The sequence below is a fragment of the Colius striatus genome, chromosome 6 (assembly GCF_028858725.1).
Source record: "Colius striatus isolate bColStr4 chromosome 6, bColStr4.1.hap1, whole genome shotgun sequence".
Classification (NCBI taxonomy): Eukaryota; Metazoa; Chordata; class Aves; order Coliiformes; family Coliidae; genus Colius; species Colius striatus.
The window spans coordinates 26884696-26903807 of record NC_084764.1 but is presented as its reverse complement, the minus strand read 5'-3'; the positions used below and the strand labels follow the sequence as shown (position 1 = coordinate 26903807).

Here is a 19112-nt window from a genome sequence, read left to right as displayed (position 1 = left end):
AAATTAGTATAAACACAACACCATGTTAACTGTATTCAAAATCCCATGGACAAATGTATCCTTTTACAGTCCATCTTTAGAGCAATTAACAAAGATTGAGCAATGTTAATAACTCATTATTGCTTCATTTTTGTCTCTCTTCTGTTTTTCAAACATTCATCCTCCTCACATCATAAACACCACATTGATATTTTTGCTTTCCCACTGTGTCAGTGAAGTAACTGCTACAAGCAGGTGAACTACTAATTAGCTGAAATCACTTTCAGGAAGTTTATTTTTCCACGTGAATAATTTTATATTCACCAAATAGTGACTATATATCTGTGTTTTACTGTTGCCAAGTCCATGGGATCTGATGCTTGATTGTATAATTTTTACTTTATATATAGTGTATATATACATAAATGTAGTTATATACACATATACACGCACATTATACATATATAATCATATATGTATACATTCACACACATATAAATATATGTATGCATTGTTTTTTGCAAATGAAATCAGAAAGCAAGCAAAACAAGACTGACCTGACTTACCTGTACTGGGTTCACAGTCAATGAAATCTTCATCATCACTGGAACATTCAGCTGATGAAACGATGTCATCTGTTGTCTGGCATGTGAAGGAAAGGAGGAAAAAGAACAGAGGAAAAATATATCAGATACTTGCAAGTCAAGTGGCTGTTAGAGAGGCAGCTAAGTATCCTAGAAAAAAAAAGGGTTTAGAACTTCAACTTTTACAATATTTAACTGGTACCAAGCATTCCAGCTATGGCTGTGTAAATGTGCCATCCATAGAGTTGGAGTCTCCTGTCAGAGGAACAGTGCTTATCCTGTGCTGTTGAATCTTTCAGGTGTGCACAGGTGCGGTGTGCCTGCTGAGCCCTTTGGGCGAGCAGACAGCTCACTCTGTGCTGTTGAACATGGTAAGTACGGCACCTGCTTGGCTGGGAAACACTCCTCTGGCAGCCATAGTAGATGTGTCCTCAATATATACCAATACCACATAGGGCCAGCCAGAAGGCACTTACTGAGAGACTTGTCACATGAAACATGTTCAGGATGAACATGCTTTCTGCAAAGAAAAACATAGAAGATGGACTCAATATGCATGACCCAGGCAGTTAACAGTACTCCGATGTGTTGCTAAATGAGTCATTGAGAGGTAATTCCTGCTCTGCTAATTCACCTCTTGGGCTGAGAATTCTTTGTATTTATCCAGGTAGTAAACATCTGTGCAAGCTATTTGTTGCATGATGAAGAACCAATACACGTGTCAGGTATGCTAAATGTGCAACCTCACCTGCTTGCTTGCAGGAACACGGATATGGCTGTGACTGAGCTGACAGGCTGGAAAGTTGCATTCTGAAAGGCTTAAACCACACTGTGACTATTCATGGATCCTACAGGTTTCAGCACATTCCTTTGCATTTCCAGATGGAGGGATTTTTTTTTTCTTTTCTTTTTTTTTTCTTTTTCTTTTTTTGTCTGCTGGTCTAATTAATGAGCAGTATGTACTGCAGCATGTTAGAGAAGTGTACTGGTGTCTCTTCCCAGCAGCATCTCCTGCCTGTAATTGCTGCAATTAGTTGAATTAGTAATGTAGACCATTAGGGAGAGTCTGTGGCAGCCTCTGGACACAGGTTGTAATGTTCCTGTACACAGTACAAAATTACCCCAGCTCAGCAGCATCTGCTCAAACCACAGCTTCTGCTGAAATTGTCTCCCTTAACAACTTTTCCTTACAGAGAGCTGCCTGTTCTGCTGAGGAGTAGGATCAGTGGGATGACTCTTGAAACAAAACAACTAAAATGTTCCTCACAGGCGGGAAGCGTCACTGAAATCTCAGCTCCTCAGGAGCAGGGCGGCTGTACTTCAGTACACTGTACTTTAGTACTGCAGGTGAATACTCCTGGGAATTTGACATAATGACAAGCCTTCTAAATCCTCATTCCAGAAAAAGTCTCTCTAGCTTTAAATAAGGTCTTTTTTTCACATTCATATGTCTGCTATGGCTTTCTCCAGCAAGCTCCTTCCTCTGTGTAAGTGTTCTGAGGTCTCCACCCTTTTCTTTTAGCTTCTTGCAGCCCTAGTGCTATCAAATCCCTCTGTCCCCTGCCAGAAGTTCCTTATGCTTCCTCTCTCTGTATTTGAGCTAAGAAAAAAACCAGAACCAAGCAGCTAGCTAGAAAGGTCAGATTGAACCTAACATTCCTTCACTTTATTTCAATGGCTTAAAGTGAGTCAAGAAAGAAAAACAGGACCAGTCAGCTGTACATAAAGATTATACAGAGCATCTGTAAAACAACAGCCATGAAGTAAGGGAATCCCTATCATACGTGTTAATCAGTCTTACCCAGCATTGCCATTTGGCAACATTTTTTAGGACACAATCTTGCAATAGTCTTGTGCTTTGATACTTTCATTAAGGACTTTCATTATTTTGCCTCAATGGCAAAGCACGATTAAAAAGAATTGGCGGTAACATGTACAAAGCAATTTCCATACTAAGGTGATTTTTTAGCATCTTCTTTCAGTTACAGAAAATAGAAGAATGCTGTTGAAATCCTGATGACTTCTCTCTTAAAACAAGCTGGGTTTAAAAGTTTGTCCGAGCTTAAGAAAAGTAGAATACAAAAGATAAATTTACTTTTTACAGTTCTTTTGGTTTTGTCATATATTTTATAAAGCATTATTTACCCTGAAGGACAGCAAATTACTTTATAACTTATTCAAACAGTAATCACATCCTCCAATAGTGAAATGCAGCTGTCCCTGGGTAGAAAGGTATTAGATTTTAATTGCACTACTGTAAAGTAATTTAGCACAGTAAGTCAACAAATCTATGCAGCAAGAAAATTTTTAAGCAGGTTAAATGGAGCTAGTGAAACTGGAGATTTATATTACAGTTGCATGAAATACTTGTAAAAGAGTATTAAGAATAGCACTGTCAATAAAAAAATAAATTATCCATCACTACTAGAAGACCTTGTTCAGAGAGTGCTAAGACCTTGGCAATTGGTTTGTATTTCCAGGTAGAATTAAGAGCATGGGGATTTTGCTCTTAGCTGAAGATCTGACAATCCGTATGTAGGGTCTTGTAGAAGCATAGTGATGATTTACTTCAACTAGGAAGTAAACATAAAAATTGGTTTGTCCCTTACCAACTGCTATACCTATTCACTTACCCACTTGCTTATATCTAAGGGCTTTATTCAACATTAATTTTGAATCAGATCCAATTGAATTGCCAATGTGATTCAGTATTTGTAAAGAATAAGGAGTTTCTTTAGAACTTGCTCATTAAGGCCATCAGATGAAATCAGAAATGTAGCATGCTGAGAAAAACACAGGTGGGGAACTCCTTGCAGCAAGATACCAGTAGGCAACAAAGGTTTGAATGTATTTTGGAAGCAATCAGCCAAACTAAAGGGAAAAATATCCATCTAGTGCCATTAAATACCTCATTATCTAGCTTGGGAAGTCCCTGTGCCACGTTGAAGATTGAAGAATTATTACCATTTGCATTGTCTGGCTCTGGGCTCTCTTCCTGAGTCCCCAGGCAAGGTCAGCACCAGCAGCAAGATGCTGGCTGAGGCGAGCTGTTGTGGCCTCTCAGTCACTCTCATGTGTGAGAGATTGCAGGATGAAGAATTTTGAAGCTGAGATGAGTTCTGAGCAAGAGCAAACTTATCATCTTGACCAATCTCCCATCTAATAAGCAGCTTAAGGACAGCACATGCAACATATTTATGCTGCACTCTTAGACATATGTCTGAGATTTAGTTCTAAAAAATCCTCGTGTAGCTTGTGTTGATTCTGAAGGGAGAAAGGCACAACAAGCCAGACTTGGACAAAATGCAATACTCACCAACCCTGTCAACTCTGAACTGTATCTGCACTTTTTCATGACTAGTTCCACACTTGATTCTATCAATGACTCTGTCCTTTTCTCCTCATCTCCACCGCATGCTCTTTCTCCAGTTTTTCTTGCTCTGTGATTGCTATTTGACCCATGCTGCTGATTTTGTATGTATAAAAATGAAGGTTAGAAAAAGAAAAAATCTCCAGAAGGGGTGTTAGACTTAAGTCAAGGTCATTAACAAGATCTCTAGAAACTGCAGAAAAGATAAGTACACTAATCTGTTTTGCCATTTCCTATCTTGTATTTTTAATCTCGGTACTTCCCATCACAATTCATCACTAACTGATTTTCTAGTCCCATCACATATTGGTTTTCCATGCACTTTCCGCTTAGATACCAACATCTGAATCATCCCAGAGGGACAAAGCTACTTCAGTGAGAAACAACAGCAAATTCCTGACCACAGAAATGGCGTTAAGGAAACCTCCAGAAAAATATAACTTCTTGTAACTGGAGTCTGTACCTTTCAAAATCCCCACTGGGTGATTGTTAAACTTGCTGCTTCCACAGGACGGGAGAGGATAGTCAGCAGTGAGGTCAGAAATCTCTTCACCAAGGTAATTTTTTCACATCGGAAACGGCTCTCTGTGAGGCAGTAAGCAAAACCAGCTATTCAACTTCTGATTCTCTTTCCCCATTTTTGAAAGGGGGTTGATAATACTTATCTATTGGCCCTGGAGGAAGTAAATGTATTAATTCTTTGGTGTTTGCCTGATGATCTAGAGATGGTCTATGCTAAACATTCTTACATACAGGCAACATGATAGTAAAGGAACTTCTCTGGGTGCTATGATGGAAATGATGTTTGTGTTTTCACTGAAAAGAACATGAGGGAGAAAATATTTTTCTATTCCATATATTAGCTAAACGCTATATTAAAAATAATAATTCATACTATACTATTTTAAAATATGTATTTCATTTTTAAAGAATCCCAGCTATGAAATTACTTGGCCCGGTATTAAAGGCCATAAAACTAAAGATAGGTATTATAATAACTTTCAATAAAATCTCTCTCTGGCAGGAACCCTTTTTATTCCTTCCTCTGAAAGATTTTTTATGGCATTTATATTATTATTTTTTTCTCTCCCTCCCTCTAGTGTTTAATGAAATTGCCTTGGAATGAAACTGGGGTAGGAGAAAGTGCTAAACTCTGAGTCCACCCTGGAGGATTTATGGGCATATTTACCTTCAAATTCTTTCAGTTTTACTGAACAGGCTCCCCATTACTTTCCATGAATTATTAGCTCTGTAATCACCTCCTCCTAATTATTCAATCTGAGGGCCTCTTTAATCTCACCACGGTGATGGTTCTACATCTTTGTTCATTACACTGTATGTGCTGGTGTGGGATGTAAAACTCAAGGAAAGTGGAGATGGTTTAGCAAGACCTGTTCAAGATGACTCAATTCACGTCCCATCTTTCAAGTGCCTGAAGTCCTAATTTATGCATCAGACCCACAACCTTTGCTCCTTTGTTCTACACAAAATGGCAGGTGCTGAATCTTCCTTTTCCCAACTGCACAGTTTTTTTGACACTCTGTTCCTTGGGTGCACCATTACTTGAGAAAGATTAAGCACGCTGAGTGAAATAAGTCCTGTCACACAACAGCTTTATGAAATTATAAATAACGCACCCAAGAATGATGGAGTTCTCAATTTTAGTGGGAGAGAAAAGACAAGGATCCATAAATTTAAACCCCAGACAAATTCCTTCAGAAGTACATACTTGGCAGTTGCTTCATTCGGTAAAGAGGGATTCAGTTTTCCTACTTGCCTTTTGCTTGAAACTTTTCTGCAGATTGTACACATTACTTCCAATTCAACACCATTATTTGAAAAGCAACACTTAAAGCTTTGTTACGAGAGAAGTATAAATCTCTTTGTCACCAAGGAACCACAATTTACAATTCTTCTGGAAATACAACCACCACAAAAGGTCAGGCACAACTGTCTTCCCAACAGTGGAGAAATACAGTTGTATTAATCTGAGTAGTGCATGTGCCTTTCACATTTAAAATGGACAGAGACAAAACTCAACAAATTTTTCTTAAATCTGACCACTCCACTGTTCCCATCCTGTTGTGTTTTCTAAATATCTCAAATTTAATATGGAATATGGACAACATACTGTCTTCTATGCATAACAGCATACAGTAGAAATGAACCCCAAAATGGCAAAATGTGAGTGATACCGTTCTGTCTTCTAGAAACCAAGAAGTTTCTCGGCAAAGAACAGGGTTAAGGCATTTGCTGCCTTGCCAAAAGGAGATAGCAGAGGAAGTGTCTGCCTCATTAGGTGTCATTTCTAGCTTGACTACCTCAACTCTTTGTACTTTGATAACTGGGCTTTTTAAAGAACTTGTATTCCGTTCACACTATTCCAATTAAATAGGAATCCTTCATCTGTCCTTTCTACACCTTATATTTGTTTCTCACTTTCTTTTTAATCTTTACTTGCGAAATACCCTGGAGTTCATTAAAGTAGAGCAGACGTGAGAGACTCATACTGGACAAATTCAAGCTACTACATACAGATAGAAAGAATTGACACACAAATGGCAAAATATTAGAAATGTTGCAAAAATTCTAATGAAGTATTATAAAAGAAGTTGCAATTTGAGACTGTATAAACTTTTAAGGGGAGTCTTGGATCTACCATCTATTGCTAAAGGGTATTAATCCATTCCAACTCATTAGCACTGGATAGCACATCATGCATTTTCTTATTATGGCACAGACACAAGGGCATGCAAGCCCTTTGCACTCCCATATACTGGTGCTGGGTTTTTGTCTGTCTCTCCAGAGGCAATGCCTGAAAGAATATAAAAATAATATTTTTTCTTCATATAGCTCATTTGAGGTGAGTACAAAAACACAGGGGCCAAATCCTCTGTTGGTTTAAATTGGCATTGACCTCACCCAGGCTACAACAATTTACAGTAAGACTGCATAGCTCATTCTGTTTAGTTTTGGACAATTCAATGCCAAAAGATTTAGGGTAATGGGAGGCAACTGAGAGAAAAGCTACTGTAAAGATGAGAGCTGGAGAGATGTATGAATGAGATAGGCTTAGCAAAAGTAAACATCAGAGCTTGACTTTACAATGTCTAAAGGTGTGATAAATGTCTACACATGTCACAAAGGTGCAATAAAATCAGAAAATAAGATTAACTATTTAAAGTGCTTCAAAAAAGTAGTAGATGAAATTAAAGGGAAAAAATAGGATTACTTTCAGTAAGAAAATATTTAAATCATGATTTTTATTAACTATGCAGAAGTCTCCCCAAGGAAATACCAGAAACCAACAGCACTGAGATTAAACAGCTGCCCAAGCCATTCTCAGGTGTGAATATGTGGTATATGCTCTTATGGAGAAGACTCATCCCATCTATCTTCAGTCCAATGTAGTTCACTCTAAGTCAATTTGGTATTTGTATCCTCTCCATCACTATGTAATATAAACACATCATTATGCATTTCTCTCTGTCATTCCAAAGCAGGCAGTAAAGCTATCCAGCACTGCCTTTCAGCTAGTTGTACTCAGAGCAAGAAGGTATAATTGCTGTAGACTTGTTCAGACCATAGAAACAAAACCAGCCTTATATTTCCAGGATCCTGACTGGCCAGGAGCTGGTAAGTAACCAGTAGACAAGTACCCTTCAACAGTAGCCCAGTAAAAGTGCATTTCCTGGTTGCATGTTCCTGGATGGACATAAAAGCTGGTTTGCTGTCAAATTATATCATTAAGTAGGGATCATAAGAGAGCTACCCCGCAACAAAATCAGCCATTCATCCATTACTACAGCAGACAAGAGATTAAGTAATCAGTCTGTTAAGTAAGAGAAAGCAAAAAATAATCCCCTCAATTGTGTGTCAATTCAGAGTCATGAGCAGTCATGTTTTAAAAGAGCCTGGAAAGCTGAATTAGTCCTTTGAAAAATGAAAGCCTCTCTCAATAGTAGTTCATTAAGACTGTAAAGTCTGACTCTTCTTGACCAGGTTTGATGTCAAATTTCAGAGACTTTGTCCCTAAGCTGTGCAAAAACAATGGGGGAAAATCGTGTTTCTGTCTTTTGTTTCTTTCCGTTGGCAGTGGGAAGGGTGATGTTGTGTGGTAGTGTGAGCAGAGAGAGAAAGGGAAGGGAGAGCAAAGAGGGGAGGAAGGGAAATGGGAAGGATTAATCTGTCTGTTGTTCAAGGCACCCTGACAGAGGAAAGAGAAGTATTGAACCACAGCAGCTTAACCCAACTTCAATGTACCTTCCCAAAAGCAGAAAGAATGTAATGTTACGTGGTGTTCTGCTGATAAGCAAATCCTTCTAAATCCTTTCAATTTATTTCTTGGCCTAAAGAAATTACATACTATTTAGGATCTAAATAAATAAATAAAACTGCATTTCCAGGAATCTGGATTGGTTGTTTATTAATTACATATGCACATAGAGCTGCTTTTCTGTTTCTTTTCCAATAGAACAGTTCTCCTTTAGTCTTGATCTGGTAAAGGATCAACTGGCAAGTCTTTTCCAAACTCTTTTCAGTGTAACTCTCAAGATTTGCAAGAGTTTTGAACTAGACTGAAAAATGTAATTTCTTGGCTTAGGCACAAAAGATACAGCTTTGGTGTGAGAAGAGACTCTTTTCAACCCCTTATCAATCTATTGCTTCTTTCCACATGCCCTTGCCTGCTTCCAAAGAAGTACCTTGACGATGAAAGCTGTTTGTCTGTACATTGAAGTCATTATCTGAGTATAGTGCCTCTCATAGAAAGAATTTTCATAATGAGTGTCTATCATTTGATACAGTTTGTTCCCCTCCTCTATTGTAGTTTTATTTCATACTGAAACAAACCTGTCCTTTGAAGTAGAAAATGTTAGCCCTCTGTTTTAAGCATGACCCCAGTTATGAAGATGGTGGCAATACAGGTGAAATTCTTAAGAATGGTACACTAGCTGTACCCATCATGAACTAAATTAACTAAATAGTTTAACCCTAAAAATTAAGTCATTAAAGCTGAATCCACAAAAATTCCCATCCTGAAATGAGAGCAGACAAAACTGCTGAATTCCAGGCACCACTCAGAGTCTCACTTTCTAAAAATCACATCAATCTACACACTGTTGTTTTCCAACACTTGTTCAAGAGTCTTTAAATGAAAGGTGTTTCTTTTAGGAAATGCTCTCAAAATAGCTTCAGAGTGGTCTCTCCTGTGCTGTGATGCCCCTCAGAGGAACTGACAGCCAGCTGAAAGCACTGGGCAGCATAGGCTTCAACTTTCATGTAAGGCATGATGCAGGAAGCAAAAGCTGAAAAATATTCTCAGAGGTATATAGGAAAAAGACAGCTTTTTGCCAGAATTTAGCATCCCGCTGGTGTGGATCCTAGACCCTTACGCACAGTCTAAGGTATTACCTTAAACTGCCACAGACATAATGTCATTAATATGATGCACCACGAAGTACACTTGCTGATGAACAATGTGTTATGTACTTCATCAGTAGAAGGGCAGGGCAGACCACTGTGGAGCAGTAACTTCTTAAATTGCCCCAGTCCAAATTGCCAAGGACACTGAATCAGAGACCTCATGTAACCCAATTTCATATTCCTAATATTGTCATAAATCACTGTCTGACGTCAGGAAAATTGCCTTCTTTCCTCATATTTCCTTTCATTTTGCTATAAAACAGGGAGAAAACAACTTCTCTTCTTACTTAGCATACAATCAGAATTTCAGTAAACATTTACATTCTCAAAGCAAACCCTAATAACAAAAAAAGCCTTTACATTTAGTAAAGGGAAGCCTATGTTTCAGAAAGTTGGAGACTCAAATGATCTGAAATGAATCAGCTGCCCTTTGAAGACTCAGCCTCTAGTAAGAGTAAATGGATTTTCTTTGCGTGCTAGCTTGCACTTAATAACTGTGTCAGAAGAATATTTTTCATTTACACTTTGCTCCTTTGCCGGAAATCAATATGTCGTTTGCTGGCATTTTCTCCTGAACATCTTTATTTAGCTTGTCTTTTCTTCCTCGGAGGGGAGGGAGTTGTATTTGATTTTGTTCTGTTATTGATTGGATCACTCTGAGCAAGAAATAAATAAGTACAGCACAGTAGCTTTAATGACAATCTCTTAAGCCTCAAAATCTGCACACCATGTTGCACTCCCCCCTAAAACATGATTTAAAAGAAACAAATCTGTAAAGTAAGGTTTTTATGTAGCAAAGAGTAGTCACATGTGCAATTTAACTGGCATTTCTAGTTATGTGCTCATTAACAAACCCATACAAGTCCTGTTTCCATTTTTAAAGCAGAACTCCTATTGCCATAGTACCTAGTGCTGGGAACTCATCACCTCTTACAAATAAGGCTTAACGAGAAATTAAGAGATATGGGAGACCTTTTCCTAGCAGACATCTTTCCCTGGAGAAAATCTGACTGCATTCACATATTTATCACTGGTGGCAAGTGACAGTATGATCTAATAGGTTGCACTTGATGTGCAAAATCCCAGCCCAGCAAACAATAGTGGATGGGCAGTCACTGTGCCCTGGCTGCACTGAAACACCACGTCAGCCCCCAGCACCCCTCTCAGCATCACGTGGGAAGCAATCAATGAGCCAGCTCTACAGGGTATACAGGAATAGCTATCATTTTATTTTTTTTTTAAACTGAGGAGTTTTTTGTCACCTCTTCTGCTTCTCTGTGAACTTCTGCTACTCATTATTATGTAGACCACAAACAGTTGGCATATGCAATGGCAAAATTAATAAAGGAGAAAATACCCCGTTCTAAGGTCCAAACTGTGGCACTTAAAATCTAATGTGACAGGGTATGTTATTCATAAAGTAGCAATAAACGTAATCACTCTGAATAAATGTGCCTTAAAACAACTTCTGCAATTATTGTAAGTACCTCTCTGTCCAATAAGATAAACAACTATCTTTGAATATTCACATTAATGCACTAGACTACTCTTTCGAACCATTAACATGCACTTAGAAAATGGCATTTAAACTGTTACTCACAGGACACACACATTAGCTCACAGAGGGAAGGGGACTGCCACATGTATTTAAATGCAGAATAAATATAACGCAGAATAAATAAATGCAGGATAAACTCTGGCCCAGTAGGTACATAACAGCACCTAGAACTACCCTTTGCATAATATTACATAGATAGAACAGTTAAAAACAAGGAAAATAGGCACTAAATATCTATATATAAGCATATATAGAACATACCTACTAAAAAAGGCCCTAAATAGTTTTAGTGTATAAACACTAAATACAGATTACAGAATACAGATTTCCTGGGAAAAGTGACATCTGCTTAACCACAAATCCATCCTTTGTCTCTTAATACAGAATATAAATGATTGCCAGTAGCCAGCACATAAACACAGAATCACAGAATTGTTTTAGAAAATACCTTTAAGATTTTCAAGACCAACAACTAACCTCACACTGCCAAGCCCACGACTAAACCATGTCCCTCAGCACCTCATCTACAGGTCTTAAATATCTCCAGGGATGGTGACTCCAACACCTCCCTGGGCAGAGAGTGTCAGTGTCTAAAAACCCTCAGTGGAAAAAGTTCTTCCTAATCTACAATCTAAACCTCCCCTGGTGGCCATTTCCTCTTGTTTTACCACTCATTACTTGGGAGAAGAGAATGACTTCCACTTCTCTGCAAACTCCTTTCAGGTAATTGTAGAGTGATTATATCTGACAGGTCTGTAGTTCCCAAGATCCTCTTTCCTGTCCCTCTTGTACATGGATGTCACACCAGCTAATCTCCAGTCCCCTAGGATATGCACCATGAGCCAGGACTGCTGATAAATGATGGAAAGTGGTTTGGCAAGCACTTATGGCAGCACCCCAAGCATCCCATCTGGCCCCATGGACTTGTGCGCTTTAAGGTGAAGCAGCAGGTCACACACCTTTTCCTCTTGTACTAAGGGGGCTTTACTCTGTTCCTTGTCCCTATCTGGCTCAGTACCCAGAGAGCAGGTGGTTTTACCATTGAAGACAGGCAAAGAAGCCATTAAGTACTTCAACCTTTTCCTCATCCTTGGTTACTATGCTTCCCCCTGTATCCAATAAAGGATGAAGATTCCCCTTAGCCCTCTTTTTGTTACTAATTTATTTATAGAAATCTTTTCTATAGAAACCTTTACAGTAGTGGCCAGCTTAAGTTCTAATTGTGCCTTGGCCCTTCTAATTTTCTTTCTGCATAACCTCAGAGCCTCCTTGTCATTCTCCTGGAGGCTATGAGGTAATGTACCTGTATACACATCATATGGTATATGTTACCATTAACTTATTCACATACTAACATATTAATATTATCGAAGTTAAATCTAACAAAAATGAAGTTAAACAGTTCTAGACATTATTCCATCCAGGAATATCTCTGACAAATACCCAATGCTTAAAAATGCTGCTTTTCCATCATTAACTTTTTTTTTCCCTTTTGAAATGTGAGTAGACTAACAACTTTACTGAGGAAACAGGGAACTAACTTCACAACACATTTAACAAAAAAGAAGCAATAAAAAAGCAAATAAGTAACCCAGATCAGTCCCACCACCACCAAGAATTATGGGGGAAACTTGGGAATGCTAGAGACAGAAGTTTGTCCATTCTTGTCTAATCCCAACTTAAACAAGAACAGAGATTTAAAAAATACTCCCATCAAACATATACTCATCAGTTTAAAAACCATACTTGGTTCATCAGGTATTGATGAAGTCAGGTAAACTTCAACCTCCTGAGCTGCTGAACATAACAAACGCCTCCTAGGATCCCATTAAATTTGAATTGAACTTCACTTAAATGTCACATGAAGTGATCCAAGCTGCAAATGGTTGTCATGCAAGAAAATTCTGCCATTGGGTAGGCAGACCCCCATGTACAGCAAACATGGTGAACACTTATCCCTGCTGGGTTTCTCTGCAGTTGCTGCCTAATCAGAACATTTGCTCTCCATGATGGATAAGAAGACCATTTTCCTTGCTTATTTATTTAGCTCTCTATTGAGTTTGATTAACTGTAGTAAAGGCAAATCAATCTTTTGTGCTTGTGTAAAATGAAAAAAAGGAAAAAAGTTAGCTTTAATGGCCCAATAGATGCTCAGCTGGAATGCACTTACCAAGTGAGAGAACTAGACAAAGGAATTCAGGCAGCTTTAAGCACCACTGGGAACATGCTGAGATCATCTATACTTCTACCTGTTTAAAGGGAAAAAACCCCACACCCAGTGAAGAGGCTTTCTGTTTCTCTGCAGTTCTGCCTATCAAGGCATCAAATACTACAGTTTTTCTCTTTCATCCTTCAGAACTCCATGGCCAAATGTAGAAGATTCTAGGAAACAAGTATCCAAAGAAACATTTTCAGAAGGAGACGATATGAGGCTCTAAATCCACAAGAACACTTCCTCCACTGTCAGTATACTTACCTCAACTCAGATTTGTTATAATGTAATATTTTGACATCCACAACCCCTTGTAAGGATCGTAAGATAGCATGAAATTCATGACAAGTAAAAAATGAAGATTCTCCATAATGGATTTGAGTGAGACATTTATCAATTTCAGGTAGACCTTTGAGAAAGTCTTTCTTTCAGATAGTCTACTTATCATGTTGTCAACAGTGGAAATCATAAAAGAAACTATATCTGTTTTTATGCAATGTCCATTAAAATAAACAGTGCATTAGTAATATACTGAAATAGTCAGGGTTTCCAGACTATGGACAGACAAGTACTAGGTCACAGAATTTAACAGTCTTAGCAACATACAGAACCGGACCGCTTGACCAGGACAGATGCAAAATGTAGCAAGAGGTATTTGTCTCCATGCCCAAAGTACTCTAGACCCTGAATGGACAGATAAAAAAGTGTGTATAGGTCTCTTGCTGCATCAGTTCTGGTATTTTAATAAGAACTAAAGGAAGCAGAAATAATCTGACTATCCCTGTTCTAAGACAAGATTTGAAGGTTCCTTGCTATAAGAGCTATACAATAGCTTTGGGATAATGGTATGTCTCTAGTCTCTCCTGGGATGAAACAAGTTCATTTTCCCTTAAAATTCTTCTGTCGTATCATTTTTGTAGCTCTAATTGTGCTATCCAGAAACAAATAATGGAAGGCACTGACATTAAAAGGTGGAGCCTTATGGCATTTTTCCACTTAAATTTCAGTTTTAGGTCCTACTCACACTAGAGAGCTTACTGGTATTACAGTCATGTCGGCATATCAAGTTGGCAGAGCTGCACCCTTTAGATCCAGAAATGCTGACAGAAGCAGGATTTCTGTGGGCAGTTACACCACCTCTGAGTGTTTCAAACTAAAATGACAAGAGTTGGTATAGTTATATCCATATCAGCCTTTTGACTAGCAGCAGCATATAAAATCAAAGCATGTGCGGTTTTGCATTCTGAGACACGATGTTGACAGAAGTTGGGAGTATAGCACTGTATTACTCTGAAATGCAGCTTCAGATGGCAAAATAGTTTTTAAAGAATCTTGGAATTGTCCTTGCTGCTGTTAGTAGTCAGGAATTTTTGCAAGAAAAAGATTGCAGACAACGTGCTTTTGTTGGGGAAGGGTCAGTTATTTTCATCTAGTCTGATCTCCTGCTTTACACAACCGTGCAATTACATCTCAGAAGAGCCAAGTACCAGGACAACTTTGCCACTGATTTGTAATGACCCTTGACAGGGCATTTAACCTGTCAGCACACCATGGCTTCATTTTTAAGATACTGAAGACACACATATATCTCTTGGAAGCAAATGTTTATCAACTACTGGAAGAATACTTGGGAGAAGAGTGCTGCATAAAGCACCAGAAGGAAGACACCATGATGGTATCCAATTTCTTATAGTTTGTGAGCAGAAAGACTCACATGATCAAAATGAACTCCCATATGCACTGTAACAAACTTAATCAGCGTTGAGGTAGGAGGGGTCTGAGAAATACTCTGCTCTTTCTAATGTTTCTGGAATGAAATAAAGTACTGGAAATGACTTCACAGTCCTACAAACTGGGACTCCTGCATGAGAAGGAAAAGAACTTCTTGAAATTCTCCCCATCAATGGAGAAAACCTGCAGCACATATCTACAGAAATAAACAACAGCAGAGCTTAATGTCATTCATCACCAAAGGCAAATGAGTCTCAGAAAAACAGCTCTGCCACAGTGGACTACCAGTACTCATCCTGTCAGGACGCAAACCTTGCTTTCAGACAAAGTACAGCTTTTCCACCAGGTGCAGAGAAATGCTCTGTAACCTCTATACCAGGTAGCTTTGAACCTCAGCACCTCATTGACAGCGGAACAAATTGCCTGGTTGGTCCCAGGATATCCCTTGTACCTAAGTCTCCCACTTACCCATAATGTGCAAGTGATGGAAACAAATGCTACGATCTGACACCACAGAGCCCTCGACAGCTGTCAACTCATTAAGTTCTATTCACTGGCTTCCCACCTCCCTGCCAATGTATTACATAAATTGCTTTTTAGCTGGCAGCCTTTGCCTTTGCCTGAATTGCCTGAAACCCATTTGCACTGAGCATTATTAAGTCTGCTGTTTGAGGGGGTTTTTTTGTTTTTTTGGATTTTTTGGGGTTTTTTTAAATGCATTTATTCCCTTCCCTCTCATGATTTGCCTTGCTTTGCAATAGTTTGAATGGGCTGCAGGATACCGTTTCATTATCAAGCTGCAACTGGAAATGAATATTTTATAGCAGCTGAACAGAAGTTTGGCTGTAAATGACTATATCCTAATTAAAGAAAACAAAAGGAAGACAGAAAGAAAAATGAATTTTAATTAATGAAATATTGACGCAATTTACAGACAAAGGCTTTCCCATTTAGAAGGGAATTCCTGCAACATGAATTTTATAGAAAGAGTTGGAGGTTTGCTACCTCCTTGATTTATCTAGTGATGTGTCCCATATTTCATTTTTTCCTTTTTTGGCCTCTTTAAAATGCCTAAAGGTATGTCTGGTATTCATCCATACAAACTCACAGACGCAAGTGCTCCAAATGCAAATATATACTTAAAATGACTGTGCACTAAGAACACCTAAAACCAGAGTGTAAGTGCAGTCATGCTGGCTCAAACTCCATCTAAGCCTTGATTCCTGCCTTTCACATTAGACAGCTATTTTTGTTTGTTCAAAGAGAAAGGATAAACACAACAGGAACATGCAGAAGTACTTTTCTCTCACATATGCTAATTGGAGTGGTAAGCATCAGTTAGGAGTTGGTTATACCTGCACTTTTATTGTGCATAGATTTTGTACTTCATAGTTCTTAACGAGCTTTTCTACCACAAATTGGCATATTAGCTTTTAAAATCCATGGGATATTTTTTTCTACAATATTGGATAAAAGTGAGTTCCACATTTTGTCCTTCTTTTTATCTCAGTCTGTTGATGCTGTATTTCACTCAGTCTTTGTTGCACGAGAAACAGTGAACAGTCATTCCATAGTCACAATTTGCACAATTTTGATTTGAGAGACTTCTGGTATCACTCTTTGGTTACTGATTTTTCATCTTGAAGAATGCCAACCTATTTAACATCTCATGTGGAAAAGGTTGCATATCCTTGACTATGTCTCCTAATCTCTTCTGCAGCATTTTTAATTGTCATAGATAAGTTGAGAAATGATGGGGAAGACTGAGTGTAAACAATTATATTTTCATTTTGTTTTTTTTTTCTCCTGCAATAATTTCTGAATATGTTTTGCTTTCTTGAATGTGAATAAATGTCCAAGAATAACAAAATCCATCCATTTTTCAGTGTTCAGAATGGTTAAGCACATACACAAACCAATACTCAATAATACATTTCTTCTGTTATAGCCTCGGTTTCTGACATTTTTGAACTAAAGGCCCTATAACAGAAGGAATTTATTAATTCTTGAGATGCTTCAGAGTGCTGTCCATTGAATTGTATATGGCAACGGGATCTACAAAGAAGTGATAATGCATTTGGGAGCATGCTGGATTTCTATGTCATTCTAATCCAACAAGCTGACACCTTTCTGATGTTGCAGAAGATACCTGAGTAAGCCCATGGGATGCCTGTCAGGGCCACAGTGTCAGGAGACAGAAGCAATGCACTGCAATGTGGCATCATTCAAACCAGACTGCATCAATCCTGTGGATGTGCACAAGGTCAGTAACAGAGAGGACTCAATATTTAAAATAGAAAAGTGGAACATATTCCTATACATTCCAGAAGACGGGCCAAATCTGCTCCAACTTGATTCCTTATTGTTGTTTTCTCATAAATGTTCTTTCCAGCTTGTATGTTGACAAGTAAATCAGACTTAAAAATGATGTCAAAAATTGCCTAACTCAAATGAGAAGGTGGAAATAACCCCGAGCTTTACAGAAAACCACATTTGTACTTTATAGCCCAGCAGATAGCTGAAAAGGAAAAAAAAAAACAACTATAGAATCAAAGAGTGGTAGGGGTTGGAAGGGACCTTTAGAGATCATCTAGTCCAACCCCCCTGCAGAAGCAGGTTCACCTAGATCAGGTCACACAGGAACATGTCCAGGAGGGTGTTGAAGACCTCCAAGGAAGGAGACTCCACACCCTCCCTGGGCAGCCTGTGCCAGGGCTCCCTCACCTGAACAGGAAAATAGTTTTTTCTTATGTTTAAATGAAACTTTTTGTGTTCCAGGTTGATCTCATTACTCCTTGTCCTGTCACTAGATACAATTAAAAAAAAAAGTGATGCCCCAACCTCCTGACAGCCACCATTTAGATACTTATAATATTAATGAGATTCCCTCCTCAGTCTCCTCTTTTCCAGACTAAACAGCCCCAGTTCCTGCAGCCTTTCCTTGTATGAAAGATGTTCCAGTCCCCTTGGTAGCCCTGCGCTGGACTCTCTCCAGAAGTTCTCTGTCCCTCTTGAGCTGGGGAGCCCAGAACTGGACACAGTACTCCAGATGAGGCCTCATAAGGGCAGAGTAGAGGGGGAGGAGAATCTCCCTCAACCTGCCAGCCGTACTCTTCTTGATGCATATGTTTGCTCACAATAATGTCTTTTTCTCAAATAGTTTCTGTCATTTTTTGTGACTGTGACATTTCACTCTAAAGTGAGTTCTACTGTTGTCTGCAGACCAGTGACCAAATAGTATTAAGGAAATTGGTCAAGTTTGAACTTCATAAGGACAAAGAGAATGCACACAAATAAATCTCAAAACTATAGCTCCAAGTAAGCCACAGAATTTTGTTCAAGAGAAGCTATTGACTCTCACCAGGTCATCCATGATTTGACTAACTGAATACCAGTAGGCAAATCTTAGCATAAGGAAGAGAAGTTATTGTCCTGACAGTAGATAACCTATAACGTTCTACAGTCATAGTTTAAGTCCCGTAGAGCATGGAACATAAAGGAAAACACAACTCCTATACAATTCTATGTCTTGCTCTAGGTTCAAAGCACATATAATTTCTTATCCATTTCAGCAAAAGGAAGAAAAAATATACCAGAAATGAATAAACTAAATAAATGGATAAAAGACAAGTTTGGAAGGGAGACAGATACCTTTCACAGACTTCACTCATCCCTCTCCCTTTGCTATGATTTGCTTTCTAGCTAGTATTTGAAGAAAAGTGCTAAAGGGAGATTTTACTCTCCATCTCCCACTCAATGCTCCCATCTTCAGCCCAGAGCTATCAGAGCCTTCCTTTTCCTCATGTGTCTCTCCCTTCCTTGCAGCATTACTGAAGCTCATGGACTTTGGTCTCCTACTTTCAACACTACTCCAGTTTTTCTATGCCATTCCTTATTTTAGGCTCTGAGGAAAGCTGAATAGCTCTTTAATACCAGTAAAGATCCTGATATTGACTCAAACATAGGCTTTTAAATCTGCAGGGGAAAGATTTCTTTAATTTCCATATTGTCAGAGAACACACAGGTTATATCTGCAGATACAACAGTTATTACCTGAATTTTAACAATAATGATGTTACCTACAGTCTCTAATCAGATCAAGATCCCATTATTTATACACTGCAGTATCATAGGGATGAAAGAGACCCTGTTCCAAGTACTGCTGTTTAAGCAAACAAGTAACATATTTAGTACAGGAAACAAGGCAGTAGCAGCTCAGTTTCATGGTAAATTGTGATGCTAAAGCACTAGTTT

General features: G+C 38.5%; 1 protein-coding gene across 12 annotated transcripts in view; it reads right to left on the bottom strand.

Moving 5' to 3' along the window:
• The window catches only part of NRXN3 (neurexin 3), a 1013224-nt gene that overhangs the window by 38972 nt on the left and 955140 nt on the right, over positions 1 to 19112 (bottom strand). For 7 of the 12 annotated variants that reach the window (XM_061997781.1, XM_061997784.1, XM_061997786.1 and 4 more), the window contains one exon: positions 537 to 621. In XM_061997781.1, coding sequence (XP_061853765.1) covers positions 537 to 621 — 85 coding nt within the window. The remainder of the gene's footprint in view (positions 1 to 536; positions 622 to 19112) is intronic. The other 5 variants (XM_061997782.1, XM_061997788.1, XM_061997785.1 and 2 more) reach the window with 1 other exon arrangement.